The sequence below is a fragment of the Saccostrea echinata genome, unplaced genomic scaffold (assembly GCF_033153115.1).
Source record: "Saccostrea echinata isolate AGI-Se365-2 ecotype Australia unplaced genomic scaffold, CSIRO_AGI_Sech_v1 ptg000029l, whole genome shotgun sequence".
Classification (NCBI taxonomy): Eukaryota; Metazoa; Mollusca; class Bivalvia; order Ostreida; family Ostreidae; genus Saccostrea; species Saccostrea echinata.
Window position 1 is genome coordinate 15620236 of NW_026889778.1, and position 26927 is coordinate 15647162.

Here is a 26927-nt window from a genome sequence, read left to right on the forward strand (position 1 = left end):
TTGATTTTGTAAGACATTTGTAATCAGGAATAATTGTGTCAACGTTGACATTTCAACAAACAGCGTTGTACCAACGCTGAACCAACGTAATAATTAAATTTTAAACTGAGGTCCATCGTAGGGCCAACGTTACAAAATATTAAGTTAGCATTGGTATGTTGGAATAACGTTGTACCAACGTTAACATTTCAACAAAAGCGCTGTACCAATGTTGGACCAACGTTATAATTGTATTTTGAACTGAGGTCCAAAGTTGGGCCAACGTTACAAAATATTGAGTTGGCGTTGGTATGTTGGAATAACGTTGTACCAACGTTGACATATAAACAAACAGTGTTGTACCAACATAGGGCCAACATGTTGGGCCAACATCGCGCCAATGAGCAATAGGGCATTGGGCCAACGTAAATTGCCAACATTGGCCCAACATAACCATCATTGTTGGGCCAACGTTGGGCCAATGTCCTCATGCTATCTGGGTTATCCCTATACACAAACAGTTGGCGTCCATGGATATTACCTGTTATTACCTGTAGGTATTGAAATATACGTTTTAAACAGCAGATAAAATCTAAAATCGTAAGCTAGCTTATTTAGAGAAAATATCGAAGTATTATAGTGGACGATTGTTGTATCTTTTATCTATAATTAAAGATTCGAATTCTTTCAAGCAAACAACACGCAGACATTTATAAAAGATAATATAATGCATTGATCATTACATGCCGTTGATTCGTGAACACATTCGTGTCACGTATTGTGGAAAAATTAATTACAGATTTGAAAGAATAAATTTATCTATTTTTTTTTTTATTCTGCTTTTCTTAGTAGAAATCATAAACGTCGATCTCAATGAAAGCTTTAGAAAGCCTCATCTTTGAAAAGTCGTGTGGCGCTATATCTTGCAATCAAGCAAATGGCGAAAACAATCAGCGAAAAAACCCAGTGTTGAAAAGCCACAAAGACTTTTTTTGATATTTACTGTAGCGTACTGTTTTTTTTTTTTAATTTTACTTCTTGGTAGCCTTATCCCAAACATCAACAGAAAAAAAAATTAAGGTAGGTCCATACTTGTAGAATCAATTTGTTAACAGTGCAATTTTTGTCCTGATTTACATTAAGAAAATTATACTTTACTTCAAAAAAAAAAAAAAAAAAAAAAAAAAAAAAAAAAAAAAAGATAGATGATCTATATTTTTACAGAGATAGTATGTGAAACACTCATGTACCCTCTTGTACCAAAAACAAAATCACGACTGTTATAAAGGCGGTCTATATTTTACGTCATTTCACATGGCAAATAAATTCTTTTAAACATAGTTCACAAGAATAAGGATAATTTTGAATAATTACAGGCTGCAGTACACTTTACTGGTTAAAGCTAAGAAAATATTAAAAAATTAATCTAATTTTTTTTAAAATTAACAAAGCTCAAAACTCACATAAAGCTCCCTATTAGAATAATTGATGTGTGTACCCAGAATAATTTTTTTCCATGTACAGAAACCGATGCTTGAAGTATCTGATAGCCATGATAAATGCATTGGTCATCTGTCTTTTTACCAAAATATATTGTAAAACATATAGGTACCCATATCGTAGTTCATTAGCTCAAGCCTTTATGTTCACAAAAATATTTACAAATCAGTAAAAAAGTGAAATATCCTTTTTAAGAACATCTTATCAACAATTACATACCCTTTCCTTAACACAAAAATAAAATTTTATTCAAAATTGAATCCTTAATATACTATATACAGAGGACATGTCCAATACTAATATGAGCAGACTTTAATTTCCTGGATGTCTATTACTTCTTACAAAGGAGGATAAGCAAGAAATACGATGTCTTTCATGCAAAATTATGTCTTAAGATTTCAAATACCTCATTAATAGCATGTGTTGATTTTTATTATAACTTAGTACCTTCGTTCGCATGTAGAAAATTTACCGTCAAAAATCCAACCTGCACATCATATTAATTGTGCACAAATGAGAGCAATAAACAAAAGTATTATTTAATGACATTAGAGCAAATTATTTGCCACGTTTTCTGAATTGAAAATTGGTATCAGAAATATTCGAGTTGTACCAATGCATTCATAAATGTATGGCTTCCATATAACCTCCTGTCAACTAGGAAATATACTTCATCTGAAATGTCCGGCATTTGACCTCGCGCTTGTGTTTGATTTCTAATTACATACATGTACTGTGTCAGTTTCAATTTTTGCAAAAAATACCCTCATTCATCTTTATACACCTCTCCAACATATCTGCAGACTGTATTGAATACTACTTATAAAATATACATGTATCTGAATCAAATTTGGATTAAGTATATCATAAATTATTTCTTGCAGGCAACCTAACAGAAGGAAAACCCTGGTTATGGGAATTATATTTAATAGACATATTCTTAAATTCTAAGAACAGACTTACGAAGAAAAGGCCTTATAGGAGGGGCATTTGAAAACTTCTGAGAACTGTTTGATAAAATATTAACCTTTTAACGGAAATTACTGAATTTGGTATCATTGGACAGATCACAAAAATATACTCATATTGTGACGTCACTTTGTAAATTTTATTTAAGAAATGAATTTATTTTTTTAAGATTTATGAGGACATGAACTACGACGCTTCACGCCGGCATATTTCATGAAGCGCGTTAGCGCTTCATGATAAATATGCCGGCGTGAAGCGTTGTAGTTCATGTACCTCATGAATTTTCAAAAATTAAATTCATTTTTTATATTTACATTATTTTTTTTATGATTTGCAACAATTAACGCCATTCCTTTGTCATTTTTAAAGCAAAACAGTTTGCACTATACTTTTGACGTCAAGTGCGGTATTATGACGTAACAATAGAGATATTCATGCCCATTCATGGTAGTTCATGAGAAAATGAACTGTCCTCTATTTTGTAGAGGATCATAAGGGAATTTTATTGGAAATGTAAATATTCCGTAATAACTCCGAAAATGACATCAAAATCTCGAATGTCTAGCATATTGACCACAAAAATGACGTAACATGAGACACAATTTCAGTGAAGTAAAATTCTAAAGTCAACTTTTGTTCATTACTCGGATGCAAGCTAACAGACAACTGCCAGTTGGAAAAATGTTTACGTAGACTACAGTCTATCATATGAAGTTATGTTCAGAAGCTCCTATAGCTATGGGATAGTTTAAGAGTGTGTCAAACATAGCATGCTATTATCGAATCTTGTGCAAAATATTGGGTAAAAAAGACGCTGTTGTGAGAAAATCACAAAGTTGACAATTAAAGGAGAATAGTGGAGGGTGTTACAGGGTTTTTTGGTATTAATTAGTTAGGTGTTTTAACCAATTTTGCGGGAACGGTTAAAGCTCAAGAGAGATTAAGCGAAAGGTTTTCTCGTAAAAACCAAAATTGAGCTGGTTTAGTTCTGACCCCACCGTAACTCGATATTTTCAAAAATTTTAAATCATGGAAAATAAATAAGATTGTACATGGCTATGAAACTCAAATTTATTTTTTTGAGTCGAAAGTCAAAAGCAGTATTAAGTTTTGGATCGCCGTAGTTGAAATAATACGGAAAAATACGCACAGAAACAAGTCCAGGAGAAGACATGATTGTTACAACACCTTGTCCTGTAAAAGCATAAAAAAATAACCTTTGGCTAATTTAACAAAAATTGCAAAACATCCACCATTGTACCCCACCCCCTCACCCCCTTCTACTCTTGATTAAATGGATATCCTTATGTAACCATTGAAAATACATAATTGTTGCACATGTAATTCAATATTTTATTAAATTTAATTTTGTTTAAATAAACTAATCCATTCCCTTATTTGTTCTAAATACAGGCCCTCAGATTGCTTTAATCCCACTGACATATTGGAGTATATAATGGAAAAAATCAAACCATCAACATATCAGTAGGCCTGTGGTTCTGACACAAAACTTACATTTTTCATGAACAATTTTCTACCAATATTATAAATTTGAACAAAAAACAGGGATGGAAAATAAAGAACAGTTATATCCGTACTCAACGTTCTGAAAGAATCTTGATGTCATTTTTCAAAAAATGACAATATAATTAAAATAAAATTTTTACTAAAATTTCAGATTGATGAATCCACAGTGAACATTTGAGCATTTTGCTTAGCATCAATGAAAACACAGCTTTACCAGGTTTTTAGGCGCATAAGTAATGCTGATGGCTCAAACAAGGTGGACTTTGCTTACTGTCAATGACCCATAGGGAAATTTTTCTCAGTTTCTCTCTTCAAAATAACAGATGAAATTTATTTTTTTCATTTCATATTATTCTAATATTAGGTTGCTATAATATGTGTTATTATTTTCTGTAAATTACATATACAGATTAACTCAAGCATGTAGTCATATTGGGGGGGGGGGGGGGTTGCTCTTCACCATATGCAATCCACTACACAAACACCTTTGCAAGGAGAACAGAGTTATACATCAGAACTCTGCCAATGGAAAGTAACACAAACAATGAACCAGAAACCAAAGCCTATAAGCAACCGTAACGTTTCAAGGCCCAAGGCGATGGCAAGCTGTGATACTGATGATGATGTAGCCATGTTATCTTTACCATCACATGGTTCAGCAATAGCCAGGTTCGACCCTCATCATTCTTTGTCTTGCTTGGTCTCTGGATCAACTTAGGAAACCAAGAGCTTGATTCTCTCATACAGGTTCAAAAATATATTTAAACAAGATGTGTTTGTGAAACACTGATGCCCCCGTATGGCAGCTTATGGCAAAGGTTAAAGTTTCTCAAATGCAAGTCAAAATCCAGGCCAAAAGATAAAAAAAATGTTAAATTTGAAAGCCCTTGCTGCGCTGTTCAAGAGTTATGGCGAAGGTTAAAGTTTTTTAAAAGTAAGTAAAACATCAAGGTCAAGGTCAAAGTTGTTGGTATCCAAAGGAAGGTCTTGTCACAAGGATTATATATGTAAAGTATGAAAGCCCTAGCACCAACCATTCAAAAGGTATGGCCAAGATTAAAGTTTTTCGAAAGTAGGTCAAACTCCTGTCAATGTCAAAGGGTCAAAGTGGTTGGTATCCAAAGGAAGGTCTTGTCACAAGGACTATGTATGTGAAATATGAAAGCCCTAGCACCAACCATTTAAAAATTATGGCCAAGGTTAAAGTTTTTTCAAAAGTAGGTCAAACACCTAGTTCAAGGTCAAAGGGACAAAGTGGTTGGTATCCAAAGGAAGGTCTTGTCACAAGGATTACATATGTGAAGTATGAAAGCCCCAGCTCTAACCGTTCAAAAGTTATGGCCAAGGTTTAAATTTTTCAAAAGTAAGTCAAACTCCTAGGTCAAGGTCAAAGGGTCAAAGAGGTTGATATCCAGAGGAAGGTCTTGTCACAAGGAATACACTTGTGAAGTTTGAAACCCAAAGCTCCAACTGTTCAAAAGATATGGCCAAGGTTAAAGTTTTCAAAAGTAGGTCAAACTCCAAGGTCACGGTCAAAAGGTCAAAGTTGTTGGTATCCAAAGGAAGGCCTTGTCACAAACAATACACATGTGAAGTTTGAAACCCCAAGCACTAACTGTTCAGAAGTTATGGCCAAGGTTAAAGTCTCATAAAATTTTGCAAAAGTGGGTCAAACACCAAGGTCAAGGTCAAAAGGTCAAATATGATGGTATCCAAGGAAAGGTCTTGTCACAAGGAATACACATGTGAAATATGAAAGTCATAGCTCCAACCAATCAAAAGTTATGGGCAAGGTTAAAGTTGACAACAGACAGACAGACAAATAGACAGACAAACAGCTAAACAGACAAACAGACAAACTGACAAACAGATAAACAGACAAACAGACAAACAGACAGACAGGACAAAAACAATATACCCCCGGGATCTTTCGATTCGGGGGCATAATAAAAATGCCTTATTCTGTGTTTTGAAATACAACAAGAGGCCAATGGGCCACAACGCTCACCTGAGTAACTTTGGCCTTCCTGCTTTTTACCTTATCCACCCCCCTCCGCTTGTAGTATTTATTGTGTCCCCGCCCTACCCCCAAGGGTCATGACTTGATTAATCTACACTATCCCAGGATGCTTTCACTTAAGTTTCAGCCTTTCTGGCCCCATGGTTCTTGAGAAGAAGATTTTTTAATATTTTTTCTACATATTTCAATAAAAACTTGGATTCCCTATGGTGGTCCTGTCCTAGCCCAGAAGTCATAATTTGAACAATTAGAATCTACACGACCCCAGAATGCTTTACATATTTTTCAGCTTTCTGGCCCAGTGGTTCTTGAGAAGATTTTCAAAGATTTTTTCTACATATTTCAATGTAAAACTTGGATTTCCTATTGTGGCCCCGCCCTACCATAGGGGGGGGGGGGGGTTCGTCATTTAAACAATTTAGAATCTACACTACCACAGAATGCCTCCACATACGTTTCAGCTTTTCTGGCCCACTGGTTCTTGAGAAAACCATTTTTAAAGATTTTTTCTACATATTTCAATGCAAAACCTTGATTCCCTATTGTGGCTCCACCCTAACCATTAGGGCCATGATTAAAATAAATAGAATCTACACTACACCAGGATGCTTTTACATAAGTTTCAGCTTTTCTGGACCAGTGGTTCATGAGAAGATTTTTAAAGATTTTTACTACATATATTTCAATGTAAAACTTGGATTCCCTACTGAGGCCCCGCCCTACCCCCGTGGTCATGATTTGAACAATTTAGAATTTACACTACACCAGAATGCTTCCACACAACATTCACCTTTTCTGGCCCAGTGGTTCTTGATAAGAAGATTTTTAAAGATTTTTACTACATATTTCAATGTAAAACCTGGATTCCCTAATGTGGCCCCGTCTGGGTGTCATGATTTGAACAAATTAGAATCTACACTACCTCAGAATGCTTCTACATAAGTTTCAGCCTTTTTTGCCCAATGGTTCTTGAGAAGAAGATTTTTAAAGATTTTTTCTGCATATTTCAATGTAAAACTTGGATTCTCTATTGTGGCCGCGCCCTACCCCCAGGGGTCATGATTTGAACTATTTAGAATCTACACTATCCCAGGATGCTTCCACGTAAGTGTCAGCTTTTCTGGCCCAGTGGTTCTTGAAAAGAAGATTTTTTAATGACCCACCCCCAATTTTTGTCTTTTCTTGATTAATTCCCTTTTGAAGGGGGCTTGGTCCTTCATTTTTACAATTTAACTCCCCTTAACCCAAGAATGCTCTGTACTAAGTTTGGTTAAAATTGGTCCAGTGGTGTTCGAGAAGAAGATGAACATGTGAAAAGTTTACAGACGGATGGACAGACGGACAGACGGACGGACGGAAGACGGAAAACGGATGATCAGAAAAGCTCACTTGAGCTCTCAGCTTAGGTGAGCTTAAAAAGAAAACTGAAAAAAAATCTCACTGCAATGAAACAAATATTTTTTTTTTCTTTTCATATTATAACTAATTTTAATTCAACATCATAATGAAACTGAGAGATGTGTACATAATATTATGAGGATTGAGGTTTGCTAGTATGAAGTTCAAATACAATAAAAGATACAAATATAATTTTGAAATAATTCTTTAATAGGTAAAAGATACATATCTTAAAATTAAATGATAAATGAATGAAGGAGTATAGAATTTAGCATTTAATGCAGTGATTCAATAGTAAAATCTTTACTGTCTAGGTATGGCTCATCTCTAGAATATTCCAGACTCCAATGTCCCAATAGTTCTGTAGAACTTGAAGAGGAAGTGGAGACCTCTGTGCACCCATTGTATTTGAAAATGGAAAATATGGTGTTATCAAATGAGAACTGTGAGTTGAAAATGAAATTTTGATCCTATATGTCGAAAACTTAAAACTGTTCACGGTAGCTCAGTCAGTAGAGCGCTTGCTCCGTGATCGTGAGATCGTGAGTTCGAATTTCGGCCGCGACTGACCTAAATCAAAAAATGGGTAGCAACTGTTCCTTCGCCATGCGCTCGGCGCTTTGAAGTGAAAGTTGTGGGTCCTTCGGATGAGACCTTAAAACTCGAGGCCCCATGTCACAACAGGCGTTGGCAACCCTCACTGCTCAATGGCCCTGAGTGCCGAGAAAAGTCAAAATTTGAAGCCCTTTACCGGTATATGGTGACGTCTCTATATGAGTGAAAAATTCTCGAATGGGACGTAAAACAACATACTATCAATCAATAAATCGAAAATCTAAACATAGACCAATTAGCAGAAATAGAGATAAAACAAAATTATTATTATCACAATCTAAGTAAAATTATATCTTCCATCCGCTCCAAAATTGTTATACATTTTGCTTCCTCGCGACGTATAAAAAACATATAACTGTAATGTATCTTTATAACTTTTAATGCATGCATGTTTAATGCGCATGCATGTGTTATTCTACTAACTTACTTTATTTGTTATAAGATAAAAACATATTTTCTATAATTTACTCTTCTCTCATTTCCAACAGTACCAATGCCTATGATAGATGAAGAACTAGTGAACTAGTGAACTTTATAGAGGACTAGACATGGGTACATAGACTTTGTGATATGTGGAGAGCTCTCTACATTGGGAGAATTACAATTTCTATGTTTGGTGATGTGCTACTACCAAAAGAAACCCAAGCAAAATCTCTTGTCAATCAGGTATAACAGGGATCAAATCTTGTCAAGTAATTTTCCTTTTAAAACAATATATATAACTAAAGTTCAATTAATGTTTTAAATTTTAAAAACTTGAGCTAAAAAAATTATAAATGATTTTTTTTAAACATTTTTTTTTTTCAAATAAACTGATTGCATTGATTAGTTTTCATAAATGTGAACAATAATATTACTACATATAAACAATCATTACAATGAATGATTGTAGGAATACTGAAAGTACATTAATGCTACAATAGCTAGAGTTATTTCATTTATGTATATGCTACTTTGTAACAAGAACCTGGTATGTAGAGTAGCTATAGTCAATATATATAGATTTAATATACATTATCCTTTCTATCACTCTTAATTTAAAATATTTCAGATACACAGCACTACCACCACCAGTCCAGTTGGAAATAGATCATGAAGCAGAGGCCAGAGAAGATTACATTGCCATTAAAAGAGCCATAAATGAAAATACACATCCTACAGCGATCATCTTGTACGCAGCACACTGATTCCTTGTAGCCTCAAGCGATGGAAAGGTAATCGAAAATTAGACAGAGACTTGGGCTTACTTGAAATTAAGTGTCCCTTTTCCATTAATCTTAGAACTGATTGCTAGTTTTGTCTAGAGATTTCATCTTCAGAGCAATTGCGATAAAATCTCACGAATTTAATGCACAAGTGCAGGGAAAAATGGCGATTAAGGGAGTACTTCGTGTTGATTTTGTTGTGTGGACTGCAGCAAAGGCAAAAACATTTTTATAGAAAGAATTCTTTTTGATGAACAATTTGTTACATAAATGATTCCAAAATTAATTAAATTTTACATGGAGCTAAATTATCCCTTATTGTGCGACTCTTCAAATTCGTCCAGCGATGCAATGTTCTCTGAAGCAAAGTCTGCATGAAATGAATATTAGATGAACTGACTCTAGTTCTACTGCAATTTCCTAATTAGTTTATCAGTTTAAGTACACAACTAGAACTCTACAAGTATTTATCTGTGGAAGTTTAAGTGTTGGATATTTGTCTTTTTTATAAACAGAGGATTGATTTTTTATTTGTGAAAATATTCTTGTAGTTATATGTGTTTTGAACTGCAAAATGACAGCTCTGAGTAAGTATTATGTATATTGTGTACTACATTACTAGGAATATTTTAAATAATAATATACAATATGTATTGAATTCGTTTCAATACAAGAATTTAGATATCTTACTCTGAGAGTTATGATTCATCAGAAGAAATCTTTTTCCCATCAACAAGTGGATAATCAAAGTTGTTCAGCTAACAACAGATTTTGGTAAATCTTTGTGATGAAGTGGACTATTGTAAGGGAGATCACTTCTTCTAAGACATGATTGTTCTTTACACGCCCTATGCTCCTTTAAGCATGAATCCGAAGTTGGGCAATATCCTGGGTCTTAAAAACTTCAACTGTTGAAAACAGGTTAAAAGTGCCTAAAATACAGTATTACGCAAATTATTTCAGCTAGTGAATGCGCAATGTTTTCCTGATTTATCTAAAAAAATGATAACAACAAACAAACGCATCGAATCAGTTGCACATAAATTGGTTGATTGGGTGGGAGGAGGTGAGGTTAAGATCCGCTAGGGGAAGACTAAAGATTTTTTTTATTCAAACTTCTTAACAGCAAACAACAAAAGAGTTATCTTAAGCTTCTAGCTCTCCTGAGATAAAAACAAAAATCAAACAGCTGAATTTTTACAACTTTGCACTTCTTATACCTCGGAATGGTGGAATGTTTGAGGAACATTGCCTTTTTTCAAGTAAGTCAGCTATGGTGAAGCCTTTGTCTGCCATTACACTGTCATTTGGCTCAAATAACTGAAGTAGGCCACATTCCTCATCTGACGATCTTATGTTTTTCCTGGCTATGCATCAGAAACAAAAGTGATTACTTCAGATGGACAAATACCGACTAGAAATTTATCAGCAGTATGATGCTTATAGATAGAAAAGGCGAGGCTTTGATTTATTAGGCTACTTGATGATTCAATGAAGAGTTCTGTACAGTCACTCTAGTTGATGGATACTTAGATTTAAAGGATTCAGACATAGTTCTGTTGATAATATCCCTACTGGGAAATGGGTTAAAAAACTTAACCTGCTAAAGCACTCTCTGATGTATCCTGCACATAGAGTCCAACTTTAAATCTCATGAGGACAGCAAGTAATTGATCAATTGGGTGTAAGCAAGATGATGACATTCTCACTCTGTCTGTAGTTGATGTCTGCCCCCCCCCCCCCTCTCTCTCCAATATGTCATCCTTGGACATGTACCGAAAAGGTAACTGTAATCAACGAAAATGTAAAATTAACATTCATACTTCTTCGATGTTAAGTTATAGGAATTTTTTAAAACCTTAAAATTTAACCAGTCAACAACATCTGAAATATAATTCATTTTTTACCTCTGAAAAAGGTGCATCAGTTTTTCATACATGAATGTAATTATTTTCATTATTTATTATGATTACAACTTGTCTAAAGATTCATGTTTGAAGATAATAAAAATGGAAAAAATGTCAACACGTGCTTGTACAGCCACAGGAAGATTGTAAATTTTAAAAGATTGTAAATTTTAAAAGATTGTAGCCCTGTAAAAACATGTCATGCCTTCATCATCTTTAATGCGCTCAGCAGACCATTTGTGTTTACACAGGCCCTCTCGAAGTCTTCTTACTTCCTCTTAAAGATCTTTGTTTTCTTTCAGGAGGGGGTCATCTTCACATTGTACACCTTTAATGTTTTTATATCATCAATAACTTGCAGCAAGAAGAAATTAAAAAAAAAAATTACATCTTACAAAATAAATATATTGAATATTTTTTATTGATATTGAAAATGACATAGTTGTATCTTACTAAAAAGAATAAATAGTTAAATAGTTAAATAATCAATTTATCCATGGTGTACATGTACCTGCATCTCAAGTCAGCTTAATGTCCACATCATCTGTTAGTCCATTTTCATCATATTCACTGGATAAAGCACTTGTCTCTGTACTGTGAATCACCTGACTCGTCTGTTCTACAGTAGGAGCCATGTGCAAGCAGAGAAAACTCTCCTTGTTTAACCTCACTGAACAATGTTTTTCCTTGTTAAAAAAACTAGAGCAAAATAAATATTTTATGTATAATTACGTAATTTGAAAGGAAATACGTGTAATTTATGAATCCTGTGCAAAATTATGTGAATTAAGTAGGTCTGGATAAAAACGTGTTTTTTTTTTAATCTGACGTCGATCTCTCTATGTACTTCATATAAAACATAGAACATACGTATGGTTTTCAGGCCATTTCATTTAAAAGATTTCAAAAATATACTTGTGAAAATCAGAGGTAGATACCTTGGTTGTTTCTCGATCAAGTCGTCTCTGCTTCCTGTTAAATTCTTATTCCGATCGTTTCTGTTTTTAGGCAAATAGTGTTGGGGCATAATTGTCATTACTCGGTTCATCTCCGTGCCACCCGTCAACAAAATGTTCAGAGCAGATTCAGGTATGCTCGTTTGGTGTCCATTTATACCTGTTTACAGCTCTTATCCAAGCTCGTCTTTTTCTTTTGTTCTTGAGAAAGCGAAAGAAACTGACACCCTTCGACCGTGAATCTCCATTACACACATTTTGACACTTGTAAACGCAACAAGATTTTACAATTTCCGTTTCTAATGAAAACAAAGGACGCTTTTCACTCGGAAGCGTGTGTGCGCATTTTCGAGTAACTGTCCCACATTTACGTTAAAAGACCTTATAAAGCAAATTTTTAACTTATTTTATGTTTGGAAGTAAAACCTAATCCTGTTTCTGAAAATAAAGCAGTAATTTTTTCTCGAATAATATTCTTTGGTGTATCAATTCTAAATATTGCAAAGGGATTCTGACAGTAAGATGTTTAGCCGATTTCCTGATGCTTAGGAGATAACTCTTGCATCACAAAATTTCACAAAAACAACCGTCTATTTTGAGAAAAAAAAAAATTACTATAGAAAAAAAAAAATTCCCCATTGATTTTATTTTTAAGTTGAAAAATGAAATATTTCTTGAATTAGTAAGGAGTGAATTATAGATCTGTTGAAAATATATTAAAATTTACAGTTCTTTGTTTCCGACTTACATTCAATGGTTCAAATAGCGGAATTCAAAAACACAAAACAAAACTAAATATTAGTAAATAAGCTAATTTCAAACAAATCTTCAATTACATTATTTAAGAGAGACTACATTAATATCATTTTCGATAAAATATCAAATATTCGTCGAATGTTATGCGACGCCTATTAATACAATACTGCCTGGTTTTCTGGCGGACTGCCTCTTAATTGTTAATCTGCATACATCCCCATATTGATGCAAATCATCGGACTCAGAACACGTTACAATTAGTTTAAACCATATTTTATTTGAAAATGACTAGCAGAAAATACAGGTAATAAATCAAAAAGGACCCGGAAACAAGTTTGAAAACTTATACTAATCTATTTCCTTATTATTATGGTTAAGATGACAGACCCTTATTAGATAGTTACATAACACGGTTTGAAGCTGCTTAAAACTAATATTTGAAATTGACACGTTACAATCCATTCGTTGAGAAACACATTTATTTTTCTTGTGTTGTAAAAAAAAAAAAAAATGCTTACCTTACGTGTAAATATCTAATGGATCTTGATTCTCGTCAACTTTTCAGCACTTAATAATGCAACACCACTTCCCCTTTCCTCTAATACGCAAGTTGATTTACTGTTGGTAACTTAAAGCTAGTAAAATAAACTAGTGCACAAATACTTGCAATCTATCGGTTGATAATGCAGATGTCTGACAAATGTTAAAGTCAATATACATGTAATTTCATTAAAATTGATGTACAGGAAAGAGCAGCTGTGCAATATATGAATCTTCTTGAATCAAATTACGTCCACCGAACACCTCTCTACATGAAAAGCATGCCAAGTTTCATCTTTATTTACTTGTGAATATGTGGTTCTTCTGTGTTCAGGCTATGCTTTCTAATCTATGCTACAACGTTTAGACATTGAATACTTTATATGATCCTGTCTGTAACTATCCTTTTTGACGTTCTGCTATTATCAGTATTTTGGTTGGTTCAAGCTTAAGGCGTCCCTTATCAAAGTAAGAACGAAGAATTGTCTTGAAATATACATTTAAATTGTTTTCCATTGATGTCGAACGCCACTTGAGCAGATTTTTTCCATGTATTTTAATACGAATAACACGGCTGGATGTCGATTTATTAATTAATATACAAACGCATGCACGAACATTTATTATACCACCATCTTTACATTGCATTCTTCACAAAGAGAAACGTGACAGGCCTCTGGTTTGCATATGAAGGCGTGCCTGACTCACATAATGAAAATGTGCGACAGCTGCTCTTTACTTCAAATATCAAAATTTTTCTTGCTAAAATTGATTAAACAACACACATTGAATATGAAAAATAATTCATACAACGTTTAAACAGGAACATACACAAAGTAAAATGAAATATCAGTTTAAGCTTCAAAATTGATATTAACGTATTGTAAGCATTACTTTAGGGTAAAGAATGAAATGTAATACCACCAGCTATTGATTTTATAAAAATGAATACTTAAAATCGACATAATTTAAAAAAAAAAATGTGCCACCATAATTCTAAATGTTATATACAAAATGACAAAAAAATTATATTTCATTTAAATGAATTCAAAGCTCAAAATTCCAATTAATCAATAAATATGCCAATTAATTGTATGCTTTATGGTTTTGTGTAAATTATAGCAATTTGCTGTTACTATATAATATGCCGCAATGTTCTTCTTTGTTATAGTTATCGGAATTTATCAATCGCAACTTCTCGAGTCTTTCTGGTGTAACGTAGTATATTGACCGGGGTTGAAAATGGACCCGGGTTCATTTTCAACATTAAATATTGAACCGTGAGTTCTTTTCACCATTGAAAATTGAAACCAAAAGTCGTGAAATTTATACCAGGGGTCATCCACAGTTTGATAATTCTTATTTTAATCTTCGATGTCCTCAACAGCCTGAAAATTTAGCCTATTGAATATTGGCTCCAACTACATGTACAGAGTTTTGAATTTTTGAACTGGTACTTGTTTAACGCGATTTACCTGTACCTGTTTATTAATATTTTAGTTTCAAATGTAACTTTTTCAAGGAATGGAGATCTGCCCGTAATTACAAAATTGGTACATTAACGCATTGGCACTAGCAAAAATATAACATCGCGTTAGCAACAACTCGTAGGAGCGTTATTATCGCCAGTCAGTTACTTTCAACCGGTTTTATTGAAAATGAAGTTTGATAACTATTTCAATTTATGCATGAGATATGAAGATAACGAACGATTTTCAAGCTCATAGTCCATTCAAAAAATATAAATTGGGAGAAGAGCAAACACAGACTTCCAAAAACATTATAGGCTGGATCAGGTACCATGGAGGAGTAAGCATCTCCTCTCGAACGGTCACACCCGCCGTGTGCTCCTTGTTATGATCGGGAAAGCAGGAAAATCCGTAGAAATTTCAGTGTGTAAATGATGGCCGAACAATAAGTATGAAAATTGTCAGTCAGCAGTTTACCTATGAAAGATTGTATATGCTAATAAGGTCATTTGAAAGAACCAAAGAACTTAGGAAATGATGACTTCAGACGAGACTGTTGATATCCCTATTTCATCAACTTGTTGGTTAATAGCTTGTCTCGCTTTAGAAATTGATCGTACGCAGAGCATGCTATTGCGTATCGAATCATCTGGGAGTCATAAACCCCATATGCATGTGATAAGGGTATATTGCTACATAGGTAAGGGAAGTTGATGATAGAAAAGTTGAAGTCATCACGTTTGTCATAAAATTTTGTTGTTAGGTTACCATTAAGATCTTTTCAATTAAAATATCAAAATATGAAACAGATGTATGGGACTCTATGGTGTGTTTTATTTCAAGTTCACCTGGAAATATCGAATCGACATATGAATGAAAGTAACTATTGGTAACTGAGAAAGGACCCGTTCCCCAAATATAAATTTTGTATCTCTTGGTATTATATCATTCCTGCAATTAAAAAAAAAATTGATATAATACCAAGAGATACAAAATATATATTTAAGGAACGTGTCCTCTGACCTTAAGGAAGTTTTTTTGTTTTTTTATAAAAGGGTAATTTCTATCAAACAACTTTCTGTTTTACTAACAATATTAAATACCTGTAATAATAAAATAAAATAAAATACATTTTACATACAGATACATGTATGTTAAATGAATGTCATATTAATATAAATAAATCACGAGGGTCATCCAAAAGACTTTTGTATTAGTATTATTTTTTTTTAGTAAAAGAGATATTATATATAACCAAATTTTTTGGATATATTTGAATAATAATTCCCAATAATATGAATAAAAACAAGATTTTTTTGTGAAACACTGATGCCCCCGTATGACAACTTAAAGAAAAGGTTAAACTTTCTCAAATGCAATTTAAATATGATGGTACCCAAAGTAAGGTCTTGTCTCGAGGAATATACCTGTGAAATATGAAAGCCGTACCACCAATCATTCAAAAGTTATGACCAAGGTAAAAGTTTTTCAGGGTAAAAGTAGGTAAATGGATTACAATTGTTGGTATCCAAAGGATTGCCTTGTCACAAGAGATGGACAAGTTAAATAGGAAAGCCCTCGCTTCTACTGTTCAAAAGTTATGTCAAAGGTTAAAGTTTTTCAAAAGTAGGTCAAACTCCAAGGTCAAAGGGTCAAAGGTGTTGGTATCCGAAGGAAGGTCTTGTCACAAGGATGACATATGTGATGTCTTAAAGACCTAGCACCAATAGTTCAAAACTCATAGCGAAGGTTAACGTTCTTTAAAAGTATGCCAAATTCCTAGGTCAAGATCAATAGTCAAAGTTGCTGTTGTCCAAAGGAAAGCCTTGTCACATGGAATATATATGTGAAGTATGAAAGCCCTAGCTCCAACCGTTTGAAAGTTATTTTCAAGGTCAAAGTTTTTCAAAAGTAGGTCAAACTTTAAGGTCAATCAAAGATCCAATTTTGTTGGTATCCAAAGAAAGGTCTTGTCAAAAGGATTGAATGTGTGAAGAATAAAAGCCCTAGCTCCAACTGTTCAAAACTTGTGGCCAAGGTAAAAGTTTTTCAAAAGGAGGTCAAACTCCAAAGTTAAGGTCAACGGGACAAAGCCAAATGAAGGTCTTGTCAGGATGATTACACATGTGAAGTATGAAAGCCCTAGCATTAAACGTTCAAAAGTTATGGCCAAGTTTAAAGTTGGGTAAAATTTTGCAAAACTGTATCAAACTCCAAGGTCAAGGTCTAAAGGTCAAATTTGATGAAATACTCATGTGAAAAATGAAAGCCATAACTCCAACCAATCAAATGTTATGGGCAATGTCAATTTAATTAAAATTAGATGTTCCGAATCCGCTACCGCTTTTGAAGCGGTAACGGATTCGGAACATCTAATTTTAATTAGATTGTGGGCAATGTTAAAGTTTTTTGCGGACAAAGAAACAAACAAATAAAAAGACACACAGACAGACGGACGGACAGGGCAAAAACTATAAGCCTCAGAATCTTCGATATGGGGCATAGAAAATAAATATATTTACATTGATATCAAAATTATCTAAAATTTAACATTGCTAAACTACAGTCACGGAACAGGTCAAAACTGAGTACTTCTATAAAAATACACTTTGTAATGTCAAAAGTCTTACCTAAAAAAAAATACCAAAAAATTGCGCTATTAAAACGAAAGAATAAAAAAACTGTTAAAAAATACTGTTACATCATTCCATAAACCACATTGTAAATAGTTTATCGCTTTTTTAAGAACAAATACTTTATCGCTTCGTTGAAAAAAAAAAAAAAAAAAAAAAAAAAAAAAAAAAAAAAAAAAACTATTTCAATCCAAGACAGGTACTCCTTTTTGAATAAAAGGCGTAAGATTTGACGTCACAGGACATTACGATGCAAAGAGAAGTGATACAAATTTGTATTGCTCTCGGGGAAACTCTAAAGCAAACTCTGCAAAATGCTGGACCAGGAAATACATCATAAATGAGCCATGCATTTGTATAATAATGAAAAAAAACAACAACAGTTTTTGAAAGATATATTTTGAATATGACGATAGGCGATCTGCGAGGAAACAAACTATAGTTGAACAAAATAGTCAAAAGATTTTGAATCTCGTCGAAAGTGATTAACTGTTGCTGAACTTGTGAAAATAGATTTTCGCAGTAAAGAATTTGAAAACACTGACAAACTTCTTAACTTACAAGTGTATGTTTCTCAAACAGTAAAGTTATATTGAGAGACGTTTAAATGACTTGGTAATACGCGTAAGAAGAGAAGAAGGAGAGTAATTTTGAGAAACTTGAACGGCGTTGCTTTTGAAGTTACAATGTTGGTAAGAGTGTTCCATGGTGTAAAAGAGTGCTGACCTAAAAATCAAGTAAAATGAGTTCAATTTTATAAAGTGGAATAAAACTTCGCACATTGGAGAAATAAAAGTTTGTTTTTTTTTTTTTTTACATATGAAAAATGTGAATCTTAATCTTTTTTTTAAAAGTGATATGATGAAGAGCAACATTGTGTAGCTAGATATGTTCTGAATGGCCCTCTTATTATACACATAACGACACATATCTAAAAGGCTACAAATATGTGTTTGTTGTTGTTATGGTCCACTGCTATTTCAAGGCATTGATCCTTCCTCCTTGTTTTTAATGAAAGAATGTTCATGTGGGTTTCACTTTCTTAAGTATGTTCTAAATAACTCTTCGTCTTTTGTTAAGATATTAAATTGAAATATACTTGAAAGCATATAGAAAGCAATATTGCAATTATGATTATGGCTGGAATAAAATTTTCCATATGATGAAAAATCATCTAAGAATTTACAATAAGACCATGCGCCTTTATTGGGAAAATATTTAATGATTTCTGAGCTTTATGATTTAATCTGAATTATTAAGGTTCATACACAGTCTGTTCACTCTTATAATATGTTTCTTTAACTCTAATGATTTTCCAAAAGAAATGTATTTGTTAAGTAAAATACAAACACTTATAGCAAAGCTTGCGGGGCAAAATTGGACGAAAAAAAAAAGACACATCAACTTGACAAATTTGTAAAGGAATAGTGGGCATTTATGTCATTAAGAGTTATCTCTCTTATCAGAGTCTTGATGAAACTTTAACACTGATTTGATTGACGATCTTGTTTTAATAAGTTCAATACATGCTTATTTGAGTTCATGCTATCTAATATATTTCAAATGTATTTTTTTTTTGTCTATATACTTATACGTTGCTTATTCTATAGACACAAATTATGACTAAAGTTTAAGATACATGTAAAGAAAAAAAAAAAAAATAAAAGTGTCAACAAGATAAAACATTAGATACTATTTACATTTACGTATCTGAAAAAAAAAGCAACTGATACATGTAACAGGTTAAGTTCCAGCGCGTCTATAGCATCACAGTTTTCAGACACAAGAGAAAGGCCGCAACATTATGTAATCAACAGAGATGTCACTTTCGTAGCCATGTCCTCTGACGCCTTCAATGATTATCTAGAAACATTAAATGAAATTAGTTTAAGGTCACTTGTTAAAATATACTTTTTTCATACGTCATGATGAAAGATACTACAACTATTTTTATAAATAATGTAAATAATTTAAACCAAAAAGTATAACAGAATTCCCATAAAGCTTTTTAATTTTCTTCAAACGATTGTGTCATCTATATTTATTTGTTCTATATATATATTTGACAGTTCCTATAATTGAATGAAAACATTAAGTCCAAAAAATAAATAAATTAATTTATTTGAACAGGAAATGATCTGAATTGTTTTATTATAAATAGGAAATTATCTAATCAATTTAGTTACCTTAGTGTTGTTGTTCAGAGGGAGATTGAGTTTATCAATGCTGTTCCATTGGTTCCCCTGGTTACCTAGCATTTCCCAATGAGTCACTGCCGTGTCATTTCCGGTCTTGGTCTGAATCTTCAAAGTTCCGGTCCTTGATCCGTACATGTGGTAGTACATGGAAAGGCAGTGCGTCTTATCTGAAAATTAGTCAATAAAAAGGTAAATATTAAAAAGTAATCATTCTCACATATCCTGTAAACAATTGTAAAAAATCAAAAAACAAGTCCAAAACAAGGACCCCCTGAAACACCTGAGGTTTGAAAAATGCCTGTAAGAAATACTGCCCACATTCATCTTGAAAATTGTACGCAGTTATAAACATCTGCTTAAGAAGTTAAAAGGATACATCTTGTTGATGTAGTACATTGACACATGCTTAAAAAATCCCCATTACGGACAGAATTATGGTCCCATACGCATGAATAAGCAGATTTTTCTATCAGTATTTCTAAAGTACAAAAAGAAATCTGTTGAAAAAAATGTTCTTATATATCTAGTACATTGTAAAATATTAATATACAAAATGTGGAAAAATGAATGACATTTTTTTTTTCAGTTTTCTTCCGCTTCACCTAATAATACCTCCTTTTCCTTAAAATGTAATGTACTTGTCTAGTACTGTTTTCAATAATAATCCTTCATAAACAATAGTGGTATTGAAAACAAAGTAAATAAAAAAAAAGTGCCGGCATACATTTTGAAAGAAAAGAAAATCAAGTCGGGTGTTATTCTATTCTCTATTGAAAAAGAATAAAAGCTATCCATAGACTATTATGCAAAAAATATAAACATAAAAATTGTATAATAAATCTAGACATTGACACCCAAAGTTCCCATGCTTTCTTTCAATAATATTAATTTGAAAGCAAATATGTCTTTTTATATCTTCTAGCATAGATATTGTTTGCAAAAGTTTCAATAGGATACAATTGCGTAGGCTAAATTTTACTAGATTGAATTGTTACATTGGATAATACATGGTATTACCACGACGATCTGAAATTTAAAAAAAAAAAAGCAGTCTTCTGTGTTGAAAACTACTGAAATATCACCGTCCTTGAAAAGCAACAATCTAATTCTCGAAGAAAATCCAATTAATTGTTTCAGACCCTTGAAGATCTTTAAGCGGCAACACAGAGAATCGTTTCGTAGTTTAGTTGCAATTGGTACAAATACACATTTGATATGTTGGTAAAGTGATAGAAGAAATGTATGAAAATAAGCGAAGCGTATCTCGAAAATGCTCAATTCATACCAAGTTGTTTGACGTCTCCAAACAGTAACTTGACATACCTGACTTATATATTGACATAGTTATTGATGAATGACGTACAGTAAATGATTTATAATACTTTTTTACACAGTGCATTTTGTATGTCTACACTTGACTACTAAGACTTGAATTTCTGTATATACCACACAGAACAGTTCCAATTAATTTCTATACTCATTTAGACTTACCTTCAAAAACTCTGTTGCTGACCATTTTTGCGTTTTCCCCGGTATTTTGATAGGTTGCCTCTATGTACATGTAATATGTGCCGGCTTTGGCACCCTCAGGACCAGTTAAACTAGATGGTGTGTTTCCCTTTAAATTTCAATGCAAATTACATATGTATGTATCTCTTATATAGCTTTATAAATATTGGAAAGTTTTGTCAATTGCAAATCATCTTCTGTGCAGCCACATGTTTGTTTCAGAATAACAATTCAGTGATTGAATGACAATACATAAATATGTACTTTTTTCTATACCATTTTGCACAATGTCAGAGACCAAAGTTCGAATACTGCAGAGGGAATCAAACCACAGATTAGACTTAGAAACAACTTTATTGTAAGTCTCAACAACAGCTGAATAATATGTAGAAAATATGGATTGTGTTTCGCTTTAAAGATGTCTCAGACAAATTCTAGTTATTAAAAATACTTTTCAAACACCTTGACCACAAAAGAACTTTTTGTAAAGTGAGTCGATTTTAACAAATTTCTTTAACAAAATCGCAGGTTTCTCACACATTTCTAGCTTGCTCCTTACACGGCTTGCGGAAAATACTTTTCGGCTTATATGAAATATCATTATCAAGAGAATGACTTTGATTTGGTTCTTCCTTAACCCCATGATGATAACATTGGGCAAAATAATGATTCCTTACAACTTACGTATGTTTTACCTATTAAAATAGTTTAAAGTGATCTTTCCAAGCTTCAAAATATCTACTCATATAAACTTTTGCATAAATGTCTGATAACCTATTATGGCCTCACCCTATTCCAAGGGTCCGTGTCTGAACTTGAAACTAAACAACATGTCAGAAGATATCTGCATTATGATACGACTAATGATGACTTTTAAAAGTTTATTAGAAAAAAAAGAAGTATTTTTCAGATTTTATATTTCATTAAATTTCTAAATAACCTCTTCTATTGTGGCCCTCCCTATCCCCAAGGACTGTCATTTGAACGAATATGAATCCTTACTTCATGTCCTCGAAAATGCTTCAATATGAATATGACAGATGTTGTCTTTGCTGTTCTTGAGAAGTAAGACTTTTGAAGATTTTTTTTTTCAGCATATTCCTACAATATTCATAATTTCGTAGTTTCACCCTATTCACAGGGACTTGATTTGAATATAACTAACCACGACATAGCTGTGAATCTACACTACCTTAGAATACATTTAATTATGACAAACCATAGCATTATTCTTCTAAAGAAGAAATTTTCTTTTTATAATCCTATGTAAATTTTAATCGCCAATTGTGGTCCCATCCTATCCTTGGGTGTCAGGATTTGAGCAAACTTGAATCAACACTACCTAAGATTACGCCTATTTAAATATGACTAAAAATGGCATTTCCTCTCTTATAGGGTTTTTTTTTCTTATATTTGTGTGTATTTGGAAAACACACATCAGCATAATGTTGCTATTTATTTTATTTTGTTTTAATATTGACATGGTTTTGAATGTGTAATTAATTATTGATTGTATTGTTATCACAGCATTGCGTTTCGGTTGTTTGATATCGTACTGGTGTATCAGAAATCTAAATTACTGTTCCGCCTTCATCAGGGATCCAGCCGTAAAGGTAGCTCAGTCGGTAGAGCACTCGCTCCGTGATCGGAAGACCGTTGGTTCGAATCTCGGCCGCAACTGCCCTAAGTCGATAAAAAAAAAGGTAGCAACTGTTCCTTCGCCATGCGCCCGGCGCTTTAATGTGAAAGTTGCAGGTTCTTCGGATGAGACCTTAAAAACCGAGGTCCCGGTCACGGCAGGTATTGGCACGATAAAAATCCGTCACTGCTGAATGGCCCCGAGTGCCGAGTAAAGGTCTAAATTTGAAGCCCTGCAACGGTATATGATGACGTTTCTATATGAGTGAAAAATTCTCGAATGGGATGTAAAACAACATACAATCAATCAATCTATTATCAGGGTTTCGAACGTAATTTCTATTGTGGCAAAAAAAGCTTTTCTAAGCAAATCACCAATTCTATTATGTTAAGCATATGCAATCATTGGTCTTATTTAAAAGATTTTCTTTTTGCATGTCTCAACTTTTAAAATTATTATTTGAATTCCAGACCTATGAGTCACACTTTGTAATTAGAACATAATGTATTTCCTTTGTTTTCTTGGTTTTATGTAGCATTATGACTGTTTGAAGCCAGGGATTCATTAATAATTGGATCAATCTTAGTTCTCTTGTATTCTCTATTTAAAAGTTGTGATCTGAAACCCAGAAGTTCGTTATGAATTATTTCCTTGCCACTTGTATGTTGTACGTGTCTTATACATTCACCCCTTGATAAAACCTTTGAAGACTGATTTAGGGTGAGCGCTGTGATGGTGCCAATATTGGAATATATGAAGGTTTAATATATGATTTAACATCAAGAATCTGAAATTTCGTGAAACGGATACATACACATGTGTCCAGAAATGGTAGTGATGCTTTAGATATTTCAGAGGTGAATTTCAATAAAGTATGGGATTCATTTGCTTTTTCTAAAAAAAAAAAAAACAACAACAACAAAAAAAAAACAAACAAACAAACAAACAAAAAACAAACAAACAAAAAACCCCGAATAACTTCGTTTTCCCGACCATCATAAATCATAAATTCAATATAACGGAATCGCCCATAAATATAAATTTCGTGCTTGTACTCAAAGGTGGTTACTAACATTTCAGTTATTTGATACACTTTCAGGTCCGATATTCTTGACTCCTCGGGTTTCAATTTGACAGCCATTTTTTTATTGTAATCTTTGCCACTGAATTCAAATAATGTGTTTTCGAGAATACCCTTGAAGAAAAACCAAGGTGAATTAGTTTTTACTAAAATGCATTCTCGAAAACACAAAGCAACGTCACAATATTTGACTTTTGACCTCTAAATATGACCTTGACCTTTATTGTGTATAAAGAATGGAGGCTCTTTATGAATATGCATAAATATCATATCTCTACTAAAAATGGATCAAACGTTATTTTGCATTAAATAACAGACTGTCATGTTGATGGCATATGAAGATGACAAAAACATTCTAAAATGTAAACTCTCGAATGACCATTTTTTAGATCAATCTTTGGTCTACACTACATAGATAAGACTAAACATGGTACAAGTGATCTCATGAAGATTTTTGAAAGATTTTTTTTTCTTACATTTATACTTGTAAAAGTATTTTATATTGTGGCACCATGCCAAACCCAGGAGACCATGATTTGAACAAAATGTTAGAAAGGATTATTTTATTTTTACATCTCCATGTTAATCTTTAAACGTCAAACACTTTTAGGATGTGACATAGAGGATAATAAATTGTATATATATATGTTCTGTTTTTCTACATAAATGATTTGAATGCTATTCTCGTGTATACTCAAGCGTAGAAATACACACGGGGAAACTTACGCTAAAGTGATGTCACAATGAGGCTACAGAGACGTTAATTAAAATATAACAATAAAGGCCATTTTTTAAGGATAGTGCGATTCATTGGTGTGTAAATTACACAGACGTGCACGTGTTTTTTTCATGAAGGGTAGCCTGTGTGATCTAACACCAATTACTCACACAAAATTAAAATAGTTCTTAAATATATTGCTACCAGTACTTTCTAAAGAAAATGCGGATAATTGTTGTTAAATGTAATTTGTCATTGTTTGTCTGTCTGTCTCTGTTATTCCTTCATGTACTTGCTCTTATAATTTTAACAGTAACCAATTCGTGTTTTTGAATATGATAGGAGGTATACTGTAGATGTGCAATAAGGTATCGAAATTTTGGTTTAAGTCCGGGGGGGGGGGGGGGTGTCAAATGATAGTTGAAAAAATTACTTTTTTCTACAAAATCCTGATTTCCAGAACCTCTCTATCATTTTACAAAGTAGCCATTTAAACTTTTGCAAGATGGTTGGTGATGTCCTGTAGATGTGAAAAGTGGTTTCTGGGGGTCAAATGTGGGTAAAAAAATTATATTTTTCTCCACAAAAGACTGGTTTGGTTCCCAGAAATCCTCTTACATTTTACTTAGGTGCAAACTTATCTTTTGATGGTAAATGTTGGTGTCATGTAGATTTGCAATAAGGTTTCAGAGTTCTCATTTTCACCCTTTAAACCTTTACAAAACCCATGTTTCCAGATCCCAGTTTCAAGATGAATGGGGTGTTATGTAGATGTGCAACAAGATTTGAGATATTCAATTTTCACCATTTGTGCCAAATGGGGATGGAAACTGATATTTTCAAATTAAATTTTTCATTCATTTTTTGTTCTTAAAAGACAAATTTCTGTCTGAAACTTCTTGTAAAACAAAATCTACTTCACTACAATCTTTATTTTGTCGCTCGCGTGGCGGATTGATTAAAGCATTTGCTTTAGAGTCGCAGTGTAAGGAGTTGAACCTTACGTCGTGGGTTCGAATCCACGGCGGGACGTGGAGATCGATTCCTCGGATGACCGTATAAACCGAGGTCTCGTGCCACAGTAGATGTTGGATGAAAATGATCCCTCACTGCTTTATGGCCCTAAGTGCCAAGTATAGATATAAATTTGCAGTCCTCCACTGGCAACTGGTGGCGTCTCCTTATGAGTGAAAACCTATCGAGAAGGTCGTTAAACAACAAACAAACAAACAATCTTTATTTTCAGACCGCACTGAGTTTATTATTTAAAATACTAACATAAGAGGCCGTGTTCATATGCTCGCCTGTGCAGGTTATGCTCAATTTGATACATGTACGTGTACACAATTATTATATAAGTAATAGAATAACTGTATGGCTTCTTCCCTACCCATGCTACAGTGTATAAGGGAGCTACCATAAATTAGAGGAAACACTTACGTGCGAGTATTACTTTCTTATGACAGCATCTATTTTAAATTTGATTGTTCTATTTTTTGTCTCAGTTGTATTTTTTGTAATGTGATTGAATATAAAATATTTTGTTTTTAAGAAAAAAAATAGCATTTTATTATTATTATTATTATTATTATCATCATCATCATCATCATCATCATCATCATCATTATTATTATTATTGTCATTATTATTATTTCTGGTATATTTTATCACATATTTTTAAATTATTTTTTTTTCTGTAATATTTTATCACTTTATTTCAAACCGATTGTAAGGAAATAATAAAATGTTTACTTTTTTTTTCTTTTACAAAATAGAGCATGCACTTTTTAAATTCATCTTAACACCTGTCTGATGTAAGCCTTTATATCTACTTATTCATGGAAAAAGCTTTATTTTTCTTTCTTAAATGTCCAATTACTGCTCGTGTATGTTAAATAATCATAACTAGTTTGATAAATAATACAAAATAATATGATTTTCGATTGTGTAATTAAAGGAATATTTTTAATACGTTATTTGTAAAAAAATTTTAATATAATTTGTAAAGATTCTGAAATATGTCTAACTGGATGACATATACTCTTTTTTCATTTTCATGATTCACAAACATTGTGACCTTAAAATAGTGTGAATCTGAAGCACTTATTCATTAAATAATAATCACCTGTTAAATGATTCCATCTTTATGTAAATAAATAAATAAATGATAATAAATAAATATAAATACACAGATGATGAATAAATAGAAAAAAAATGCTACTTTTATCAGTAACTAAGAATTTTGTATATGTAGTCGTAGCCTTTTTTCATGATCATACTGAAAAAAAAAATGTACATATAATTGTAT

General features: G+C 32.8%; 1 protein-coding gene and 1 pseudogene across 1 annotated transcript in view; both read right to left on the reverse strand.

The window, feature by feature from the left end:
- Nucleotides 1-4479: 4479 nt before the first annotated feature.
- On the reverse strand, nt 4480-14020 carry LOC133195021 (uncharacterized; annotated as a pseudogene).
- A 5130-nt stretch (nt 14021-19150) lies between these two features.
- The window catches only part of LOC133195022 (MAM and LDL-receptor class A domain-containing protein 2-like), a 53153-nt gene continuing 45376 nt past the window's right edge, over nt 19151-26927 (reverse strand). The window contains exons 4-6 of the mRNA XM_061330909.1: nt 21164-21290; nt 19661-19839; nt 19151-19337 (exon numbers count right to left, since the gene is read on the reverse strand). Coding sequence (XP_061186893.1) covers nt 19251-19337; nt 19661-19839; nt 21164-21290 — 393 coding nt within the window. The 3' untranslated portion in view covers nt 19151-19250. The remainder of the gene's footprint in view (nt 19338-19660; nt 19840-21163; nt 21291-26927) is intronic.